The sequence below is a fragment of the Rhinatrema bivittatum genome, chromosome 12 (assembly GCF_901001135.1).
Source record: "Rhinatrema bivittatum chromosome 12, aRhiBiv1.1, whole genome shotgun sequence".
Lineage (NCBI taxonomy): Eukaryota > Metazoa > Chordata > Amphibia > Gymnophiona > Rhinatrematidae > Rhinatrema > Rhinatrema bivittatum.
Genome location: NC_042626.1, coordinates 51091264 through 51109875, shown reverse-complemented (window position 1 = coordinate 51109875; position 18612 = coordinate 51091264). Strand labels below are relative to the sequence as shown.

At 43.2% G+C, this 18612-nt stretch overlaps 1 protein-coding gene across 4 annotated transcripts in view; it reads left to right on the top strand.

Annotated features, from left to right (window-relative positions):
• Window positions 1-12173, top strand: part of PLEKHH3 (pleckstrin homology, MyTH4 and FERM domain containing H3) — a 105621-nt gene extending 93448 nt beyond the window's left edge. For all 4 annotated transcript variants that reach the window (XM_029572720.1, XM_029572719.1, XM_029572722.1 and 1 more), the window contains one exon: window positions 4454-12173. In XM_029572720.1, coding sequence (XP_029428580.1) covers window positions 4454-4585 — 132 coding nt within the window. In that variant the 3' untranslated portion in view covers window positions 4586-12173. The remainder of the gene's footprint in view (window positions 1-4453) is intronic.
• Window positions 12174-18612: the final 6439 nt, after the last annotated feature.

Here is an 18612-nt window from a genome sequence, read left to right as displayed (position 1 = left end):
ACATTCGAAGCAAAAAGCCTGTGAGGGAATCATTTGGGCTGTGGGATGACAGAGGCAAAAGGGTTGGTCAGGGAGGACAAGGAAATAGCAAAAAAACTAAATTAATTCTTTGCCTCTGCCTTTACAAAGGAGGATGTCTGGATCATACCCACGTTGGAAACCTTTTTTTAATGGTGATGAGACTGAGCGACTAAACAATCACTTTGAAACTGGAAGATGTAGTAATTCAGTTTGACAGAGTAAAGAATTACAAATCACTGGGACTGGATGGTATTCAGCCCAGGGTTCTGAGGGAACTCGAAAATGAAATTGCAGACCTTTTTCTGGTGACTCTCAACCTTTCATTTAAAACAGCTACAGTACCAGAAGACTGGAGGGTGGCCAATGTGAGTCCAATCTTAAAGGACTGCAGGGATGATCTGGGAAACTATAGACTGGTAAACCTGATGTCTTTGTCCTGCAAAACAGTCAAAGCTATTCTTAAACAGTTACTGAACACCCAAGTAGACCTGGTTTAATGGAGAAGAGTCTACGTGGTTTTTGCAAAGGGTGTAAATAAATATGCAGACAAAGGTGAGCTCTTGATACAGACTAAACAGATTAGGGTTCTTTAGGATGGAAAAAAGATGACAGAGGGGATATACTTAATTGTGCAATTAATAGCCACTGCTATTAATTACATCCAGTAGCATGGGATCTTCTTAGTGTTTGGGTACTTGCCAGGTTCTTGTGGCCTGGTTTTGGCCTCTGCTGGAAACAGGATGCTGGGCTTGATGGACCCTTGGTCTGACTCAGCATGGCAAATTCTTATGTTAAAGATACTTCATTGGATTAGTTTTAAATCTGCTGATTTTTTAGGTTCTAGGAATGTGCCCTAGTGTTTGAAAGGGTAAATAACAGTTCCTCTCCATTCTTGATTTTATAGATTGGGGAGGAACTGTTATTTACCCTTTCAAACACTAGGGCTAGGGAACGTTCCTTGAACCTAGAAACCGGCAGTATTTTTTTTTTCACTCTGTGCACAATCAAGCTATGTGGTCATAGTGGGGTTCAAAAGAGGACTGGACAAATTACTTAAAGAAAAGTCCAGGTAGACATTTTATTTATTTTATTTATTTTGATTTTTTCTATACCGGCATTCGTGATAACATCACATCAAGCCGGTTTACAGTAAACAATGGGGTAATAACTGGAACATAGAACCAAATATGTAATATACATATTATAAATACAGTTACAATAAACAAGGATACGTACAACTAGGAGTAAGAAGAAGAAAAGATAGGAACTTTAACATGTTGTATTAACCTGTAGAATGGTAAAGTTTCCAAAGATGGAAGTGAATGATTTACAATGAATTGTTCAGTTCAAAAATGCAGTTTTTAACAATGAGGAAGAAAACATAAGTAATGAAGATTCTGGATGTTTATAAAGTGTAGGGGAAGATTATCAGGATGGTTATAAAAGAGAATTGTTGCTTGGAATTTGAATATCGGAGAGAATTGTTTTTAGTCATGGGAAAGCCAGCACATATCCCTATGAGCGAGATACAAGAAATAGAGCAACTATTGGGGATCTGATGGGTACTTGTAACCTGGACTGGCCACTGCTGGAGACAGAAGGCTGGGCTCTGTGGACTTTGCTCTGACCCAGCATGGCACTTCTTATGTTCGGAACAACAAGCAATCAGTCCAACATTGGTATCTTCATTTCCCAATCCAGATTAGCAGCTACACTGTGTGGGGTAATTTGCTTACAGTGCACTTGTCCAATAGAGCTTGAGGCCTAAGCTTAAGCACAAGGCAACTAAAAGGCTTTCTAGAAAGGTTTCCTCCCGTTTTGTCTATGGGAAAAACCCTTTAGTCTATCGGGTCCTTAGTGACTTACTGGAGGAAGGAGGGATGCCAGGCTATTTAGGTTCTTGCCATGGTGCTAGCACTGAGAGCTCAGTAAGGTTTGGGTTGGGTTTTTTGGTTTTTTTTTATGATGCTAGTTTAATTTTTCTACTTATTGTGAAGACCTAGGATTGGCGACTAGGATTTAATAAGTCTAGTTTGGTAGAAGACCCTTAAAGTCTAACAACCCAGACCTAGCTGAGCTGTCATTGTTGGCTCTTGCAAGCATTCAGCTGTACCAGGGTTGCCCATTTTAAGACTGGCCAGAAACACGTTTTTATTTTGTGTTAAATCACACAAGCCTTTCCACTGGGAAGATGAAGCAGATGAAGACCTGAGGCCAGTTCACATTTCTGTATTTAAGCAAGTTACCAGCTGCTTATTTTGCCTTTCTTACGTAAAAGAAAATAAGTGAAGTACAGAAACAAGTTTTAAATAACAAATTACATAACAAAATTGGCAAATATATAAAATATTAGAAACAAAATGTAACAAAATATTGAAATAGAATAAAAGTAGATAAAACTAATAGGATAAACTTGTGTAAAGCTAAATTGGAAAAGCCTGGGTAAAAAAGTCTTTAAAAGACATCTGAAACTTGCTGTAATTGTTTGGTAGCGAATTCCAAAAACTAGGCACAAGATAAGAAACTTTGCAAGTGTGCTCAAACCTAATGACTTGTTGCGAAGAACGAAGGCTGACTAGGTTTCTAAGGAACAAGGGAATTTGATAAATACTGAGGAATGCCCCAGTGAAAGGCTTTAAATGTTAAACAGCCTAGAAGTCTGTGGAAACAGAGGGAGGATGTGACTTGCGACAAGGTAAGGAGCTGGCTTAAGTGTATGTGATGTGCCACCCAGTATTTGCTTCAATTGAGTGGGGGATTGTGGGGTACCATCCCCCCCTTGTGGAGGAGTAGCCTAGTGGTTAGAGCAGTGGGCTATGAACCAGGAGACCAGGGTTTGAGTCCCACTGTCTCCTTGTGACCCTGGGCAAGTCACTTTACCCTCCATTGCCTCAGGTACAAACTTGGGGGGGGGGGGGGGTCACTTTCTATTGCTTATCGCATGCGACAGCTTGCTAGGGGCAGAGTCGGAGCGGCGTCTGGGCAGGCTTCGCGATGTCTTCACTGGCGGCAATAAGGTAAGACACGTTATTGTCGCCAGTAGCGCGCCGAATAACTACACCTTTTATGGTGTCGCTATTCAGTGCAAAAGCCGCCGCACCGCAGTGGTGCGATGGCTGCCGGTTTTCACAGGCCCCCCCCCCCCCACCCCCGTTTTCGCTGGCTTCACCATTCTGCGTTAGAATGGTGAATGCAGGCCTAAGATTGTAAGCCCTCGGGGATAGGGAAATACCTACAGTACCTGAATATAATCCACTTTGAAGCGCTGAAAAAAGTGCAAAAAGCGGACTATAAATCTAAATAAATCAAACTCGCAGCGCTGTAGGGAGCCAGTGAAGCTCTCAATGAGCGATGGAGTTACATAATCTTTAACTAACAAAAAGAAAACTGATCAACTTGGCTGCTGTGTTCTGCACTAACTGAAGTAACCTAATTTGTTTCAAGGACAATCCATGAAATAAAGCATTACAGTAATCTAATCGGCTAAAAATTAATGAATAAGTAAGTTTGAGATCATGAATGCCAAGAAAAGGTCTTAATCGCTAAATGAAACAAGAAGTAAGCTATTTTGTATTAAGCTGGAGATATGCAAAGAGAAGCTTAACGACGAGTCCAACTGAAAACCTAATATAGTAACCTCGTTCTCAAATGGAATCGGTATAGAGTGCGTTCAGAAAGTATTCAGACCCCTTCACTTTTTCCATATTTTGTTACAACCTTATTCTAAAAAGGATAATATGCATTCTCCCCCCCCCCCCTCAATCTACACACGAGACCCCATAATATCAAAGCAAAATCAGGCTATAATATCTAAAAGAACATCTTTCAAGAAATGGGAAAAGGGATCAGAATGAAGAAAACAGGAAACAGCAGAAGCATTGATAAGGAATGGAAAGAGAATTTGAAAAGAAGCTTACTGTGGAAGCAAAGACTCATTATAAACATTTGAGGTAAAAAGCCTGCAAGGGAGTCAGTTGGACCAATAGATGATCAAGGGGTAAAAGGGGCACTTAGGGATGACAAAGCAATAGCAGAGAGAGTAAATGAATTCTTTGCTTCGGTAGTCACTGAGGAAGATATAAGAGGGATACCCATGCCTGAAATGATATTCAAAGGTGGTGATTTGGTCCTTGATTTATGTCTGCTCCGGATGAAAATGCTTTCATTTTGCATAGCTGTGGGTGCATTGAAAATGTCCGTGTCGCAAAAATCAGTAAACGCAGAATTTTCAGAGAAGAAATTGTTAAATGTGTTCCGCTGCGTGTGCGACCAATTAGCATCTCATAAATTTGTAGCTTTTTAATCACTAATAAAAATAAAAATGTTAATGTCAACTATCAAATCCCTTATCTTAACCTTTTTGTCTAGGTGTGCATTGCTTTTACACACGCTCTGTGTCCTGATCCCTTTTTCTGCCGCTTGCCTCTTTTAGGTGGATGAGATAACTCAACTGATAAATACTTACCTCACCAGCATCGCCAATGGCCAAACCCAACAAGGAGGGGGCAGGGACTGCAGCCCAGGGAGCCCCACAGAAGCAGAACTCCCAGCCCAAGAAGCATGAAGGACAAAGTCCCCTTGGCTGGCTCTTGAAGGTGCATATTGAAACCACTTACCTGTTTTGTTTTGTTTTTCCCTGGATGCGCCACCTCCAATGGACCGGGTGTGATGTGAAGCCGCCAGCATCTAAGGGCACAATGGCAGTTCTTGCCTCTCACAGTGATGCACTAAGCCTTTCTAGAAACTTCTGGTCCTGGGCTCACTAGATGCCGTAGAAACTGGCAGTACTCGGAAGGTCCTTCACTTCACAGTTGTGCAACTTGTAGCTTTTTTTTTTTTTTTTAAATTTTGCTAGGATTACATTTGTCACCTGAACCGCAAGCCTTGTCTCTTGTGAGAATGGTTTACAGAAAGACAGTGGACATCCCCATAACTAGCGTGGTGGAAACAGCAGGTGATGTCAGAACTTGCCATTCAAGAACATCTGGTGAAGGATGAACTGCTGTATTGTGGGGGCACTGTTTTTAACTGAACAATGGTGGCGTTTTTGGAGTGGGATGCCACAAAGCAGAGCCTCAGGACAGCCTTATTCCTAACTTTTTTTTTTTTTTTTTTTCCCCATGAGCTACTGTGAGGGGAACCACTGTGAACCATCCCTGCTGCCCCACTCAGCTCCCAAAGAGTCTGCACTGTTTATTTACTTCCGGAGCAGGTTGGGGATGCTTGGTGCAAACTCTTCAGCTTGCCCTCGTTACCTCCCTCCCCAACCCCCATTCCTTCATTGCCATAGCAGAATCACTTTGTGGTGACGACAGAAAATGCACTACAATCTCTTGCTGTTGACGAGTAGTTTGAAAGGCATGCCTCATGGAGCCCACAGGCGTGTCAATTCCTTATTCTATTTTTTTTAATGGGTGGGGAGGCTGTATGGTAATGGCCACATCACACGGTACAGTTGACCTCCTCCCTTTCTTTGACAGCCATGCAGCCCACTTCAGTCGATTTGCTTCGTGTCGGCCTTGAAAGTGCTCAGTACCAGATCTGAATGAGGCTATATTTTTTACAGATGGATAGTAAACTGTTTAGTTTTGTATATAGTATATTGCTTTAATTTATTGATATTCCCATAAAATTATATATAAAGAAAATACCGTTTTTTATATAATCTGTTTTACCACTGGATGATTGCGTTTTCTTTGCTTTGTGCTTATTTAGCTGTGTGGACTGGCATCCCGACTCGCTTCTAGGCAGGTTTCACCCATCCCCCAAGTGTGTGGCAAGCGAGGCTCTCAGATAGTGTGCTCCAGCCAAATGACAGGTCTTGAAATTTTGTTTTGCTTTTCTTTTCCAAAGCTGTTCTGGATTGATTTGTATGGGAGCTTCTTTATCCAATTTGAAATAGGATAAAAGTAGGAGGACAAACTTTTGTGACCTGTTTTGGGGCAGCAGCATCTGCAGCTGGCTGTACTGTCTGTCTTTTTGTGATTCAACAAAAACAAAAAAGTTTTCCTGGGGAGAAGGGGAGTGGAAATGCCCCTGATGTAGTGGTCTGTCTTCTGACCCTTCAGCAGGGGCCAATAGAAGGGATAGGCTCAACCAGCAGCCCATGCAAGGGGTGGGGGAAAGGTGGAAGGAGACACAAGCGTTCCAGGGTTGGGTTTCAAATTTAACAGGAGTGTTTTGTTAGAATCAAGTTATGTATACTGCACACTTGCCAGTTCCTCAGTTTGTGATGGCCAATATCTTTGACCAAACAGCACTGTGTATAGCGCTATTAAAGTCCATAAGCAGTAGAAAAATATTGCCATCTGTGATAGGAGCACTACTGCCACCTACTGGCATTGCTTGCAGATAAGGTGTTTGCTCACTTTAAAATACCCAAAGGCGGATTAATATAGAAACCACTGTCTGTTTGGCATGGCATACTCACACATAGAGGGCCCCCCTCTGTCTTTCTTGTGCAATACAGTGTCCAACTATTCTGTGTAGCAACTCGTTACGGATTCATCCATGCCAATACAAAACCAAAATTCCCTGGCATGTTAACTGCTGCAAAGTTCCTGCGTTGACTCCTCTAAGGCAGATATTGATGCTGGTCAGAAGAGTCTGTATTTTTGAGACCCACTACCCTAATGGGCGGCAGTAAGCATGGCTTGGTCTGTACACAGCTGCAATCTCTGGATTTGAAAAGCAGGTACTAAGCTGAGCCTAGGGTATCTTGTTTCTGAAGAAATAAGCTATCCCTTAGTAGAGTTTTCCCCTTGTTTGAAATGCAAGTTAGTAATCTTCAGCTAAAGACCAAAAAAAAAAGTGGGGAACTTTTTTAAGCCCGTGGCTGGACTTTATGTAGGAAACTCAAGAGCACCCTGAAGATCTACTTTGAAATCTAAAGAGGACTCCATAGCCCAGGGGCCACTGTAAACTTGGTTCTGTACCCAAGACATTGTTGGAATAGAAATGTCTCTGAATATCTGGGGGATGGCTCTTTCTGGCTCCATTTGGAAAATGTGTATATATTTTTATTCTATTTTTTGGAAAAGCTTGTTGCACACTTTTTCCAATTAACATGGTGTTTTGTATGTTGGTAGGGAACAGTAATTTTTCAAACTAACTTATGCGTGCAAAGCAGTATGTTACACACCTAAGCCCGAATTGTGGGTAAACTTGCATGCAGATCATGGTCATGTGACCTGAGCGGAGGCAATCCTGGTGGTAGAGTTTGGACTTGTGCATATACTTTCAGATGTAAAGCACATATGTGGTTGTGTTAAATTTATTTTTTTTTAGTGCATAACAGCTCGTGGAACTGGTGTAGGTAGACTTGGTGGGATAACTTTCAAAGCTGACATCTGTGTAAGTTCCATCTGTTTTCAAGGTGGACTTGCATGCATATTAATGACTCTTAAGTGGTCTTTTAAAGGCTTGAGAAAAAAAAAATAGATTAGGTCTCGATCAGGTGTTTTTTATAGCCACCATGACAAAACTGGCTCCACGGAGAATAAGGAGCCACCGAGGTCTGTGTTTAACACTCTCCCCCAGAGAATCCAGGTAAAGCCATCTCCTTAGATCAGGCTGGTCATGAAAATAGTCAGAAGCAGCTTGTGCCAACAAATGCCTCACTCTCCTGCCATCCATTGCAAGGGAGCATTTGTAGCTGTACATTTTATAGATCTTCAGTGGAACGTGGGGGTCCAGGGCTATGTATAATCATGTCCACTGAAGATCTATAAATTACATGTTCTGATTGCAGGGAGGGGGGCACGTGCACACTGGTGTAATAATTCCTTCCACCTCTTATTATATGGCTTAAATCTTCACGAGCACTGTGACATATTCTTGCCTTATGGGGACTTAACTAATTTCCTACAATGCACTTTTTATGCATTACTAGTGAAGCCACAAGTGCTTTACCCTTGTAGTTATGAGGGAGATTACAGTTTGCCAATGTATTCATTTTTTTTTGTTGTTGGCTGCTTGTAATTACCAAAAGGCTCAGATTGAGTGAGCTCTGATTTTTACCTCCATTGCAGCTAATTCCACTTTCTTTAGAGGGTGTGAAGGGGGAAGACTGCTCATTTATGGATTAAAAATGGGGCAAAACCAGGCTGGCTGAGCCTGACCCAGACGACCTAGGTGCTTTGTTAAAGCATCAGTAACTCACAATGGATATAAGCTATCAGAAACTTTTTGTTAGCTCATTGATGGAGCTGATCCCACATCCCTGCATGGAAACAAGTTCAGATTTCAGTGTCATTTAATGAATAGTTAACATGCAGGCTGCACTGCTTGTCTGACCCAGAAACACTCAAGGAGCCTGGCTCGGACTTTTGCATACCCCTCCTGCAGAGTTTATGCTTTCCAAAAACTGGATTCCCCATTGAGACCTTTTCCAGCTTGGGCGGCCCCCATGCCGGGAAGACTGACTTGGACTCATCGATACAATCAGCGGTCTTCCCTTTGTTCCTGGAGTGCACTGGACAAGACCCTGTAAGGAACCTTTCAGCTGATGTGAATTCAGGTGCACCTTCCTCACTTCACTCTCTCTCCTGGAAGTTAAACTCCCAAAGCCATGGAAATGTTGCACAAAGGGTTCACTGCTGGCATGCGTAAAATGCCCATGTTTCCACAAGAACACCCTGTCTTTTTTTTTTTTTTGCATAATGTCATGCAGCTGGGTGCAACCCCTAATCTATGTGCACACACTGAATTAAGTTAATTGGATTCTATTTTAGAACTGCTTCCAAAAAACAATGCCCTTGCATTCTTGACTTTAGCCTGTTTTTTATATGAAGCAGATGGGAAAGATGTCGGTCACTGGCCATTCCAAAACCCTTTGGGATAGTCATGGTAGTGAGGTCTTGGAGTTTTGTGTTCCTCCCCTTCCTTTTAGTCCCTCCATCCCCTTGTCCTTAGATTAAGGCACACAGAAGTTGTTTAGTTAGTACTTGGTGCACTGGTGGCATGCCTGTATTAACAAGATTCACCAATAGCCTTTAAGATGTGAGTCCTGTTTCCTGCTTTTATGATCTCGGAGTACAGGTTGTGCTCTTCTCCCCCCCCCCCCCCCCCCCCCAATATGAATTGAGGCTTAAACTGACCCCTTGGCCTCTTACAATATTCTTCAGCCCATTCCCATGTTCTGACAGATCCTTGGTGGCCAGTTTTGGCCTCCTGTTTGTCTAGGTTTCCACAGTTCCAAATTTTATAAAATGTTTTACAGTAAAATTCTTCAAAAATGAAACTATTTGAGCAACTTGATTGCTGACTTTATTGGTTAACTAATAAGAGAGGACTGTTTTCTGAGGTCTGCTTTGATTTGGGAGGTTTTTTTTTATTAGCCTAAAGATCTCCCCATTATAGCACTAAACGCTTCTGCAACATACCACTCAGCAAAAAGTTGCAGTTGAAATTTTAGGGGAGATTAAGCTGTCACAGATGAAACCCTTGTATTTCTGTGGGTGCCAGAGTTTAGTCCAGGAAAACCTGAATATTTTTTCAGAAAACCAATCATTTTACAAATGAAGTGACTTTTTATCCTCTGGTAGGTGCATCAAATAGCGTTCTGCCTGGATAGACTACCACTAAAGGAGACCAGAGCCACCTTTTTGCTTTACCAGCTGCCTTCTAGCCACCCGGTGACTTGAATTTCACAGGGCTGGCAGCTCCCACAAACTCCATGCTGTTTTAGAGCATGTTTGGTGGGGAGAAAGGTGTCTGATTTGCGCATCTCCAGTGCTCACTGTCTTAGTTCAGCCATCGTTGAAATGCTGCTTTTATCCTATCAGCCAATGGCTTTTCCTTTAAGCTAGTTTTTAATGCACGTGGCAGCCCATGTTTTTGCAGAATTTAGCTACAGCCTCAGGTCTTTTGTAGCCTGATCTTGGAATAAATCTTGAGAGAGAGAGAAATTATTCCTGGAGAGTTACTCATCCTTTTCCCCTTCCTACACATCCTGTGCTGTGCTCATCTGCTTTCTATAACCTCTGCTGCAGTTACTCTTGTAGGTGGCAACAAAATGTATACTTGCTAGATTACTAAAGAGTGGGAACAACTTTTTAAGCACTTAGGCTCCTACATTGTCCCTTTTTTAAAGATGTACTAGGGTTGAGTACCTATGTTTAGGGGCCTAAAAAAATGGGCGGAGGTGCATTAGGGAAATAAAGTTAGGAGCTTGGCACTGATTTTCGGCACATGGCCCCTATCATTGGAGCCTAAATCTAGGCAAATGCAGGGCAATTCTAAAATTAACAATTTGAGGGCCCTAAATGTGATACTTCAGCTGAAAGTTTAGGCCCCTAAATTTGGCTGAAAATAGGCTGGTGCCTAAATTTTAGCTCAGCCTTTTTTTTTTTTGTCAAGACTTTCTCTGAAATGTAAAGTAAATTATTTGTTAAACAGTAGCCAGTATGTACCAGCCCCTATTTCAAATATGGATCGATGGCCGTTTTGTCAGTGTTTTACTAGTCTGTGTGATTGTTTAGCCCTCTGGCTGGTGGTAACCGGTGGTGCGCATGCAGTGCTGAGGAGCATAGGCATGCGTGCACTGATGTACACGCAGGCATGGAAACTTGCACAGGTGTAGCTTGGGGTGGGGAGACCCAGCGAGGTGTACCTGGCTCCAGGGGCCGTTCAGGAGTGCAGAAAAACTCCTGGATTATGGACAGGAACGAAGAGAAAAATATTAATAGCCATGGGAGGGGAAAAGCTGTTTTTGTCTTGTGGCTTTAAGTATTGCTCATCGACCTAGTCCCTCTTTTTTTTTTTTTTTTCATAACCAAATAGGTGAAAAGTACTGTCTGGACTTGTTCCACTCTTGATAATTAGTTTCTTGCCCTGACTGCTGCTGGCAGCCTGTGAAATATATACTGGTGATCTTGGGCCAGAGTTTGGTGGGACAGGTGATCAAGCTACCCAAAACAATCACTCTGTCACTTGACCAACGCTGCCAACTGAGTACCAAGAACTAGAAGGGAATGGAGTAATGGTTATAAGATGAATTTGAATCTTGGGGACAAGCTGAACAAGTCCTGCTGGTTTCCTCCATAGAGTAATTAAAAAAAAAATAATAATTCCTGCATAACTTATATTGCAGCTATGTGCAGAAGTTACACCAATTTTCAAAGTGAACGTGCATACATTCATTTTGAAAATTATCCTGCACAAGTTACAGCTGTTTGCAACACACATTTCCTGACACTTTTTCATGCACATCTCAAACCCCTCCCCCCCACACCATCCCCAGTACCACCTCCAGATAAACTTAAATGAACATCACCTAGGCCAGGCAGTTTACCTGTAGAGCAGGAGGACACTTCTGGTACATAACACTGTTTCACTCACAGAAGTTCCTTTTGAAAATTACCCTCTATGTGGATGCCTAGTCCCCTGCTTTTCTCAAATAAACTTAACTGCATGCCCATAGATGCACAAGCAGGACTGGCTCAGCCTGACCTGGAGTTAGCTGGTAACATTGGGTAGAGGCCCAGTTGCCCTCTCATTTTCTGGAATGGTCTCCTTGGAGCACAGGGCCATGGCCAGCTCGAGCTCTGTATAGAGGTTCAGTTTTCCAGTAATTTCTGTCTAGGGCCCCCCTCCAAGAGCCTAAACTTGCCTAGAGAAAGACAGCTCTGAAACAGCAGGCAGAATATCTTCTGATGGGTGAACAAGAGCAGCTGCTGCTGTTCCAGATGTAACAAAAAGCCATTAAAAATCTTGCAGTAAGCTTCCTGACGAGGAAGAGAGAGCCTGCTGTCAAACAGCACTGTCCTTGTGGTATGGGGCTTTTTTTTTATGCAGTATTTTTTGTTGTTAAGCTGCAGGCAGCTTTACCAAATCAGTTTGCAGCTGGAAGGCTTCATTAATGTACCTGAATGCCATAGACTTCAGCAGTTTATTGCACTGTACTGTACAGCTGCCAAAAAACCAGTGCAGTAAGCAAAACTTGTTGCAGAAAGACTTCCACCCCTGCATTACTGTAAGATTGTTTTCAGTATTTTGGAACTGTTTTTGTCTCTTAATGTGTTGCTGAGAGAGAATTTTGTAATAAAAACAATTTTAATTACATAGAGGTCATCTTGATTTTTGATGGGTTTTCTTGGTGCTATGCAGAATTTAAATTAAAATGGGCTTAAAGCAGAGTTGCTGCGTTCTTAATAGATAACTGTGTCCATTATTTTTTTCTATAGCAGAGGCAAAAATTCAAGTCCTGTAATTGGTTGGACTGTCAGGTGCTGCTCTATCAATTCTTTGCTATCAGTAGTCATGGGCACTGATGCTCCTTGTGAGCTTGGACAAGTCACCTGAGGCAATGGAGGTTGAAGTGACTTGTCCAAGCTCACAAGGAGCAGCAGTGCCCATGGCTACTGATAGGTGCTGCTCTATCAATTCTTTGCTGACAGTCTAACCCTCCCATGCTCTGAAACAGGGATGGCCAAACTCTGATCCTGAAGAGCCACCAATGGCTCTAGTCTTCAGCATAGCTACAAGCCTCCACTGTATACAAACTAGTTGGTTGTATTTTTGTATTCTATAAGTTAGTTATGGGCAGGGCCTTTTTGGCTTGGCTTGTAGTGTTGGGGTGATGCAGGCACCCTTTCCAGGCTGGGGTCAGGCATGTGTTGGAGGTGATGGGCTCAATTCTAGGGAGGGAAGATGACTGCTGCTACAGTGACCTCTCCTGCCCCTGCCAGAAAGAGAAGGCTGAGGAGCCAGTGATGGTGCTTAGTGCACCTGTGGCTACTATCTGAGATGGAGAATAAAAACTCTTTATTAGAATTTGAGGGTGCATAGGCTGCAGCATAACCAGTAGAAAGAGGAGCTAATACTTCAGAGGTTAGGGGTGAAACCTCACCTAGAGCAGTGGACCCCCAACCAGTCAGGTTTTCAGACTCTCCCCCATGAATCTACATTTGTAAGTAAGAGTCAGTGCATGCAAATCTCGCTCCTCCATAATCATTAGTGATATCCTGCAAACCCAAGCAGGTAGTGGCCCTCAAGGCCTGGAAGTGCCTTCCCATGCTCTGAAACTGGGATGGCCAAACTCCAGTCCTGAAGAGCCACCAACGGCTCTAGTCTTCAGCATAGCTATAAGCCTCCACTGTATGCAAATCGTCTCAGGCATATTTATTATGGATATCCTGAAATCCTGGCCTGTTTCTGACTCTTTAGGATCAGAGTTGGCCACTCCTGATATAGAACAGGGCGTCCTCAATTTGTCCTGGGCATCCCACAGCAGTCAGGTTTTCAGGATATCTACAATGAATATTCATAAGATAAAGTTGCATATACTGTCTTCTTGGTATGTAAATTTATCTCCTGCATATTCATTGTGGATATCTTGAAAACCTAACTGGCTGTAGGTCTCCAGGACAGGGTTGGGAAGCCCTGATATAGAGTGAGGGTGTGGCCAACTCCAGCCCTCAAGAGTTATAAGCAGGTCCCTGAATAGGCAAGGAGGCAGTGCATGTCTGAGGCTGCTCTAGATCAGGGGTTGCCAAACCTGGCCTGGAGGACATCCCGCTAGTCTGCATAAGAGACTTGCATATGCTGCCTCCATTGCATGTAAACTTCTCATGCACATTGTGTGTGGATCTCCTGAAAGCTTTGACTACCTGGGGCCTTCCAGGATGGAGTTGGGAACCTCTGCTCTAGCACAAAAGCCTCATCCATGAGGCTCCAAAAGAGTAGAGGCGGCCATCTAAAAAATATTGCTGCACCGGAAGGGTGGTAGATGCATGGAACTATATGGCAGCTGGAGAAGACACAAATCAAAATAGTATTCAAGAAAACATGCGGTAAGTGCTGGGGATTCCTACATGTGAGAGGAAAAGCCAGAGATCTGAGGACTATAGCACTGCACCCTGAATGAAATGGATGTTTTGGACATGTAGGTGGAAGGGTTTGGAATAATTTTAACTATTTTCATATCCACCCTACTAACTCTTGCCTGAACATTCATCTACAAACTTAAATCTAAATCTCATACCCTCCTCATCTGCTGCAGCTTGAGTCATTTACTTCAACCTTTTAGAGCCTGGAGCTCCTCAGCATGGACCAAAAGTGCAAGGGTCACAAACTCTTGCCATGGATCTGGGCCACTGCATACCAGCACCTAACCCATTAGACAGTACAGTTATGCCTCCAGTGCGGGAAGCAGAATCTCCCAACCCTGGTGCAGGCCCAGGGTGCTTTTAGGAAGGTTCACTTCACCTGCCACCTCTGCAGTTTTCACTAAATGGGAGAGGCTGTGATGCCTGGGCCATCTCCAGCCTTCCTAGGAAGGAAGTGGGTAGGAAAAGCCTAAATATGCCACTGGCCACCTGTACAGGCAGCCCAATGGTGGTGGGGGAGGAGGGGGTGAATCTCCTGTAAAACAAACCCGTGGTTCCTGGAAAAGATCTCTAGCACTAAAGCTGGAAACAAGAGAGCCTATTTTGCAGAACATTAAACTGTCACCTAAGTAAGACAGATTCTACCCCCCCCCCCCCCCTTCTTCTAAGAAATGGCTTTTGCAAGTTAATGGCATCAGGACAGCTGGCTCCTGTGCTTGCTGGGGAGTCTTCAGCAGAGACACAAGCTTGGCTCGGAGCCTGGGCTTCCAGGTACCTGCTAGAACCTGAGCAGCTGGCACTTCCTCCCCCTCTAACCTCACAAATCTCCCTTCACAGCAGGAGAAAGTAGCAGGGAAGGCATGAATGCTGCAGTTCAGCAAACACACTATAGCGGGGGTCTAGGTAAACTACTCTCCTCCTCTTCCCTGAGGAAATGCTTCTGTGCCAGGCAGTGGGGTAGGTGATATCCTCCCACAAAAACATTGAGGGCATGGCTTATGGGCACAAAGGTATGAGCTCTCTGTCCCAGCTGCAAACACAGTTTAATGCTATTGTGATTTTTGTTAGCAGTTCTGACTAGTAAGGAGGTCCATGCTTTCTGGAGCATAGGGAGTGGTATAAATTAAGTTCTTGGCTCCACAGTTTTCTTTTCCATTTGAGGTAGGGCTCTGACTGTGAGGTACTTTGCTGGGAAAGTGGTTGTACTGAACTGTGTGCCACTAAACTAAGTTTGGAATGACTTATTGGCCCAAGGGGGGGGGAGTGTTAAAACAGTAGCTGAAGGACTGCTAGCTCCAGTTTAAATATGAACAGGAACTACATGTTCATAGATTCGCTAAGGTATAACTAGGACTGAATCAAGCAACATGCAATAATATGGGCCTTTGTGGTAACCTAAAAGCTGAAGCCTGATAAAAGCCAGAAAGGGAAAAGAGAGCACCAGCTTTGGACATTGCCAGAGCTTAGAGAGCCTTGAAAGCTTGTCTTGGGCTTCCTTCCCAGGTAGGGAATCAGATTTGAGGCAGTGGGAACCAGCAACCACTTGCGTTGGAAGCTCTCCAGTATGGATTTTACCCCCCAGCAGCCATGCTGAGGGTAGATTACTGCAGGGAGCTGTCTTTTTTTTTTTTTTTAATATATATAAATCCCTGATTTTCCCTAAAGACACTGGAGAAAGGAAATTTCCAGCAGAAGCGGGCATTGTGTATGCTCTTGGTGGAACCTGGCTTAGCACTAAGCTGTAATGGCTTTGATGGGATTATAAAAGAATTATACGGTCCATGAACTTTTGAGACCATGTGTTCCCCTGCATTCATGATGGAGCATTTGGAGAAGATTTAGGGGAGGGGGAAGCTGCAACAGTAGTGGACCAGGGATTTGAGAGTGGATAGGAAAGCAGGAGCCTCACAAGGCAAAGAGAAAGGCAGTGCCCCACTCAGAGCCACAGAGAGAAAACAGCCATGGCCTGTGCAGCATGAAGAATGTAATAGTTACATTTAAGCAAGAAGCAGAAAATAACCACAGCACACAGAAGAACAGGGGCCTTGAAAGGAGCAAGATCTTGTTCTGGTACCTCATAAGAAAAAGTACACCACACTGGTGGTAGTGGGTCCACGGAAGAGGCAGGGGCCCACTCTGAAACCTTCCTGAAGCTTTATGCATAAAAGGTAACAAGACACACCATCAGCAAGAAGAGTAAAGGAGCAGGTTGCCCTAGCCTAATATTTTTCAGGCCAAGCTCAATTTCTAATGTCTTATCCTTTGCATTATAAATGCCAGCTGTACTGCGGGTAAGGTTACATAGGAAGACTCCCAGCTGCTGTGTAAGGTACACTGTAAAGGACTTCAGCACAAAAAAAAAGCCTGCAATTTAGGTACTAGCCCTGTATTTTAAGGCTCACTGCTTCTGCGTGAGAGGAAACCACTAATTATAGCCTTCTTCGTGTAGGTTGGTGCCTTTTGTAGGCAAGCCCTATCTCCAGCCAGAGGCCATTTTAGTTTGGATCTTAGAATGAGTCTCTGCACTGTGCTTTTTTTTCTTTTCTCCCCACACCGTCTGCATCCTCTAGTCATTGCTTCAGCTCTGCCAACAGTCTGCTTCTATACTTTTTCTTTTAGACAGTAAGATCAGGGAGGGGTGTATGTGTATTTAATATTAAGTAAAACAGTTTCTAGATAGCCTCAGGGTCACCCACACAGTCTCATACCCCACGGATGCGTCCATTTCCGCAACTCAAAGGAACTGTTGTTCGACTAATTGCACTATCTTATAACTTGCTTAATTCATATACACTATGTAAATTTGTACATAATTCTTATCCTGTAAGCACCCTCTCCTGCTTTTTTGCCCTTCTCTCCAGTTAGAGAAAAGATAGAATTTGTTTAACCTAACAGCCTAGTTCCACGTTCCCTGTTATAATGTAACTTTTGCTTTCTCTGTTAACTGGTTCCCCCTAGTTTATTGTAAACCAGTACGATAAGACCTGGTCTTGAGCATCGGTATATTAAAAGAATTTAAATAAATAAATAAATAAAACAAATAGATAGCCCGGCATCGATTGTGTACCACCCTGTGGAAACCATAATTTGATTTTTGCATCCAGCTCCTACAGCTTGCACTGAGGAAAGCAGAGAGGGATAATGATCAAAGGCCCTCTTAAAAAATGAGTCCTACCCCTCTCCCACCAGCAAGAGCTACTCACTAGCATGAGCATGGGGTAGTACTCATCTACCCCAAGGGCCTGCACTCCATGCCCAAGCCAACCGCTATTTACTGTGATAGCTAGACGGGGTAGGGGGAAAAGAGATAAACATTTATTTATTTTATTTATTTAAGGTTTTTATATACCGGCAATCACGAGAACATATCTTGCTGGTTTACATGAAACGGGAGTGCATTAAATACATCAAACTAGAACTCAGGTGACCGAAAGTACAGTTACAATTAACAAGGGTGGCAGAACTTGGTGAAGAGGAAGAAAAAGGAAAGAATAAATGGTTAAACGATATACAAGTCACATTACAAGTTATGTACAAATGGCATGATTAATGGCTGAATGTTTTGAGGAGTCCTTGGGTTGTGTCCTTGGATTGTGTCATTAAATTGTGTCTTGGAAAGCTTGCTTGAATAACCAAGTCTTAAGTCTTTTCCTAAAAGTTGGGAGGCAAGGTTCCAGTCTGAGATCTGTGGGCAATGAATTCCACAGAAGGGGGCCAGCTGTGGAGGTGGCGCGATCTCTTAGGGTAATGTGTCTAGTCGTTTTTGCAGGGGGAACTTGGAGTGTGCCTCTATAAACATCTCTGGTAGGTCTTGTCGAGTTGTATACTTGTAGAGGAAATTGAAGATCGAGGGAAGTGCATTGATGTATAGTTTTGAAAATGATACATATGGTTTTGTACATGATACGGAAGTATACGGGTAGCCAATGTAGCTCTTTCAGGATGGGAGATATGTGGTCTCTTTTTCTTGTGCCAGTTAGTAGTCGGGCTGCTGAATTTTGCACCATCTGTAATGGTTTGGAATAGGAAGAAGGCAGACCTAGCAATAGGGAGTTGCAATAGTCTAATTTTGAAAAAATGACTGCCTGGATGATCGTTCTGAAGTCTTGAGCATGGAAGAGAGGTCTTATCCTTTTCAAAACCTGGAGTTTATAGAAGCAGTCTTTGGTTGTTTTGTTGATGTGTGCCTTGAAGTTTAGCCGGTTGTCCAATAACACTCCTAAGTCTCTAACTTGTGCAGTAGGTAGGTTGGTGGGAAGAGTAATGTTAGGTGTATTGTTCTCGGGAGAGATGAGTAGGATTTCTGTCTTGGAGGAATTTAAGATGAGGTGAAGGCTGTTGAGAAGTTGTTTGATTTTTTGGTGGCATGATTCCCAGTAGTCAAGAGTTTTAGAGTATGTGTCTTTGACGGGGATGATGATTTGAATATCAGCTGCGTATAGGAAGTACTTTAGATTGAGGTCAGTGAGAAGTTGGCAAAGAGGAAGCAGGTAAATATTGAATAGAGTCGGAGATAATGAAGAACCTTGTGGGACTCCTATGGCAGAGTCAAATCTTGAGGATTCCTTGTTTTGGAGTTTAACTTTGTAACCTCTGTTGTTGAGAGAGGTTTTGAACCAAGATAGGACGGTGCCGCAGATTCCTATGGACGATAACTGGTTTAAGAGGATGGTGTGGTTGACCGTGTCGAACGCTGCTGATAGGTCTAACAAGATCAATAGAAAAGAGTTTCCTTTGTCGAGGCCCAGTAAGATATGGTCTG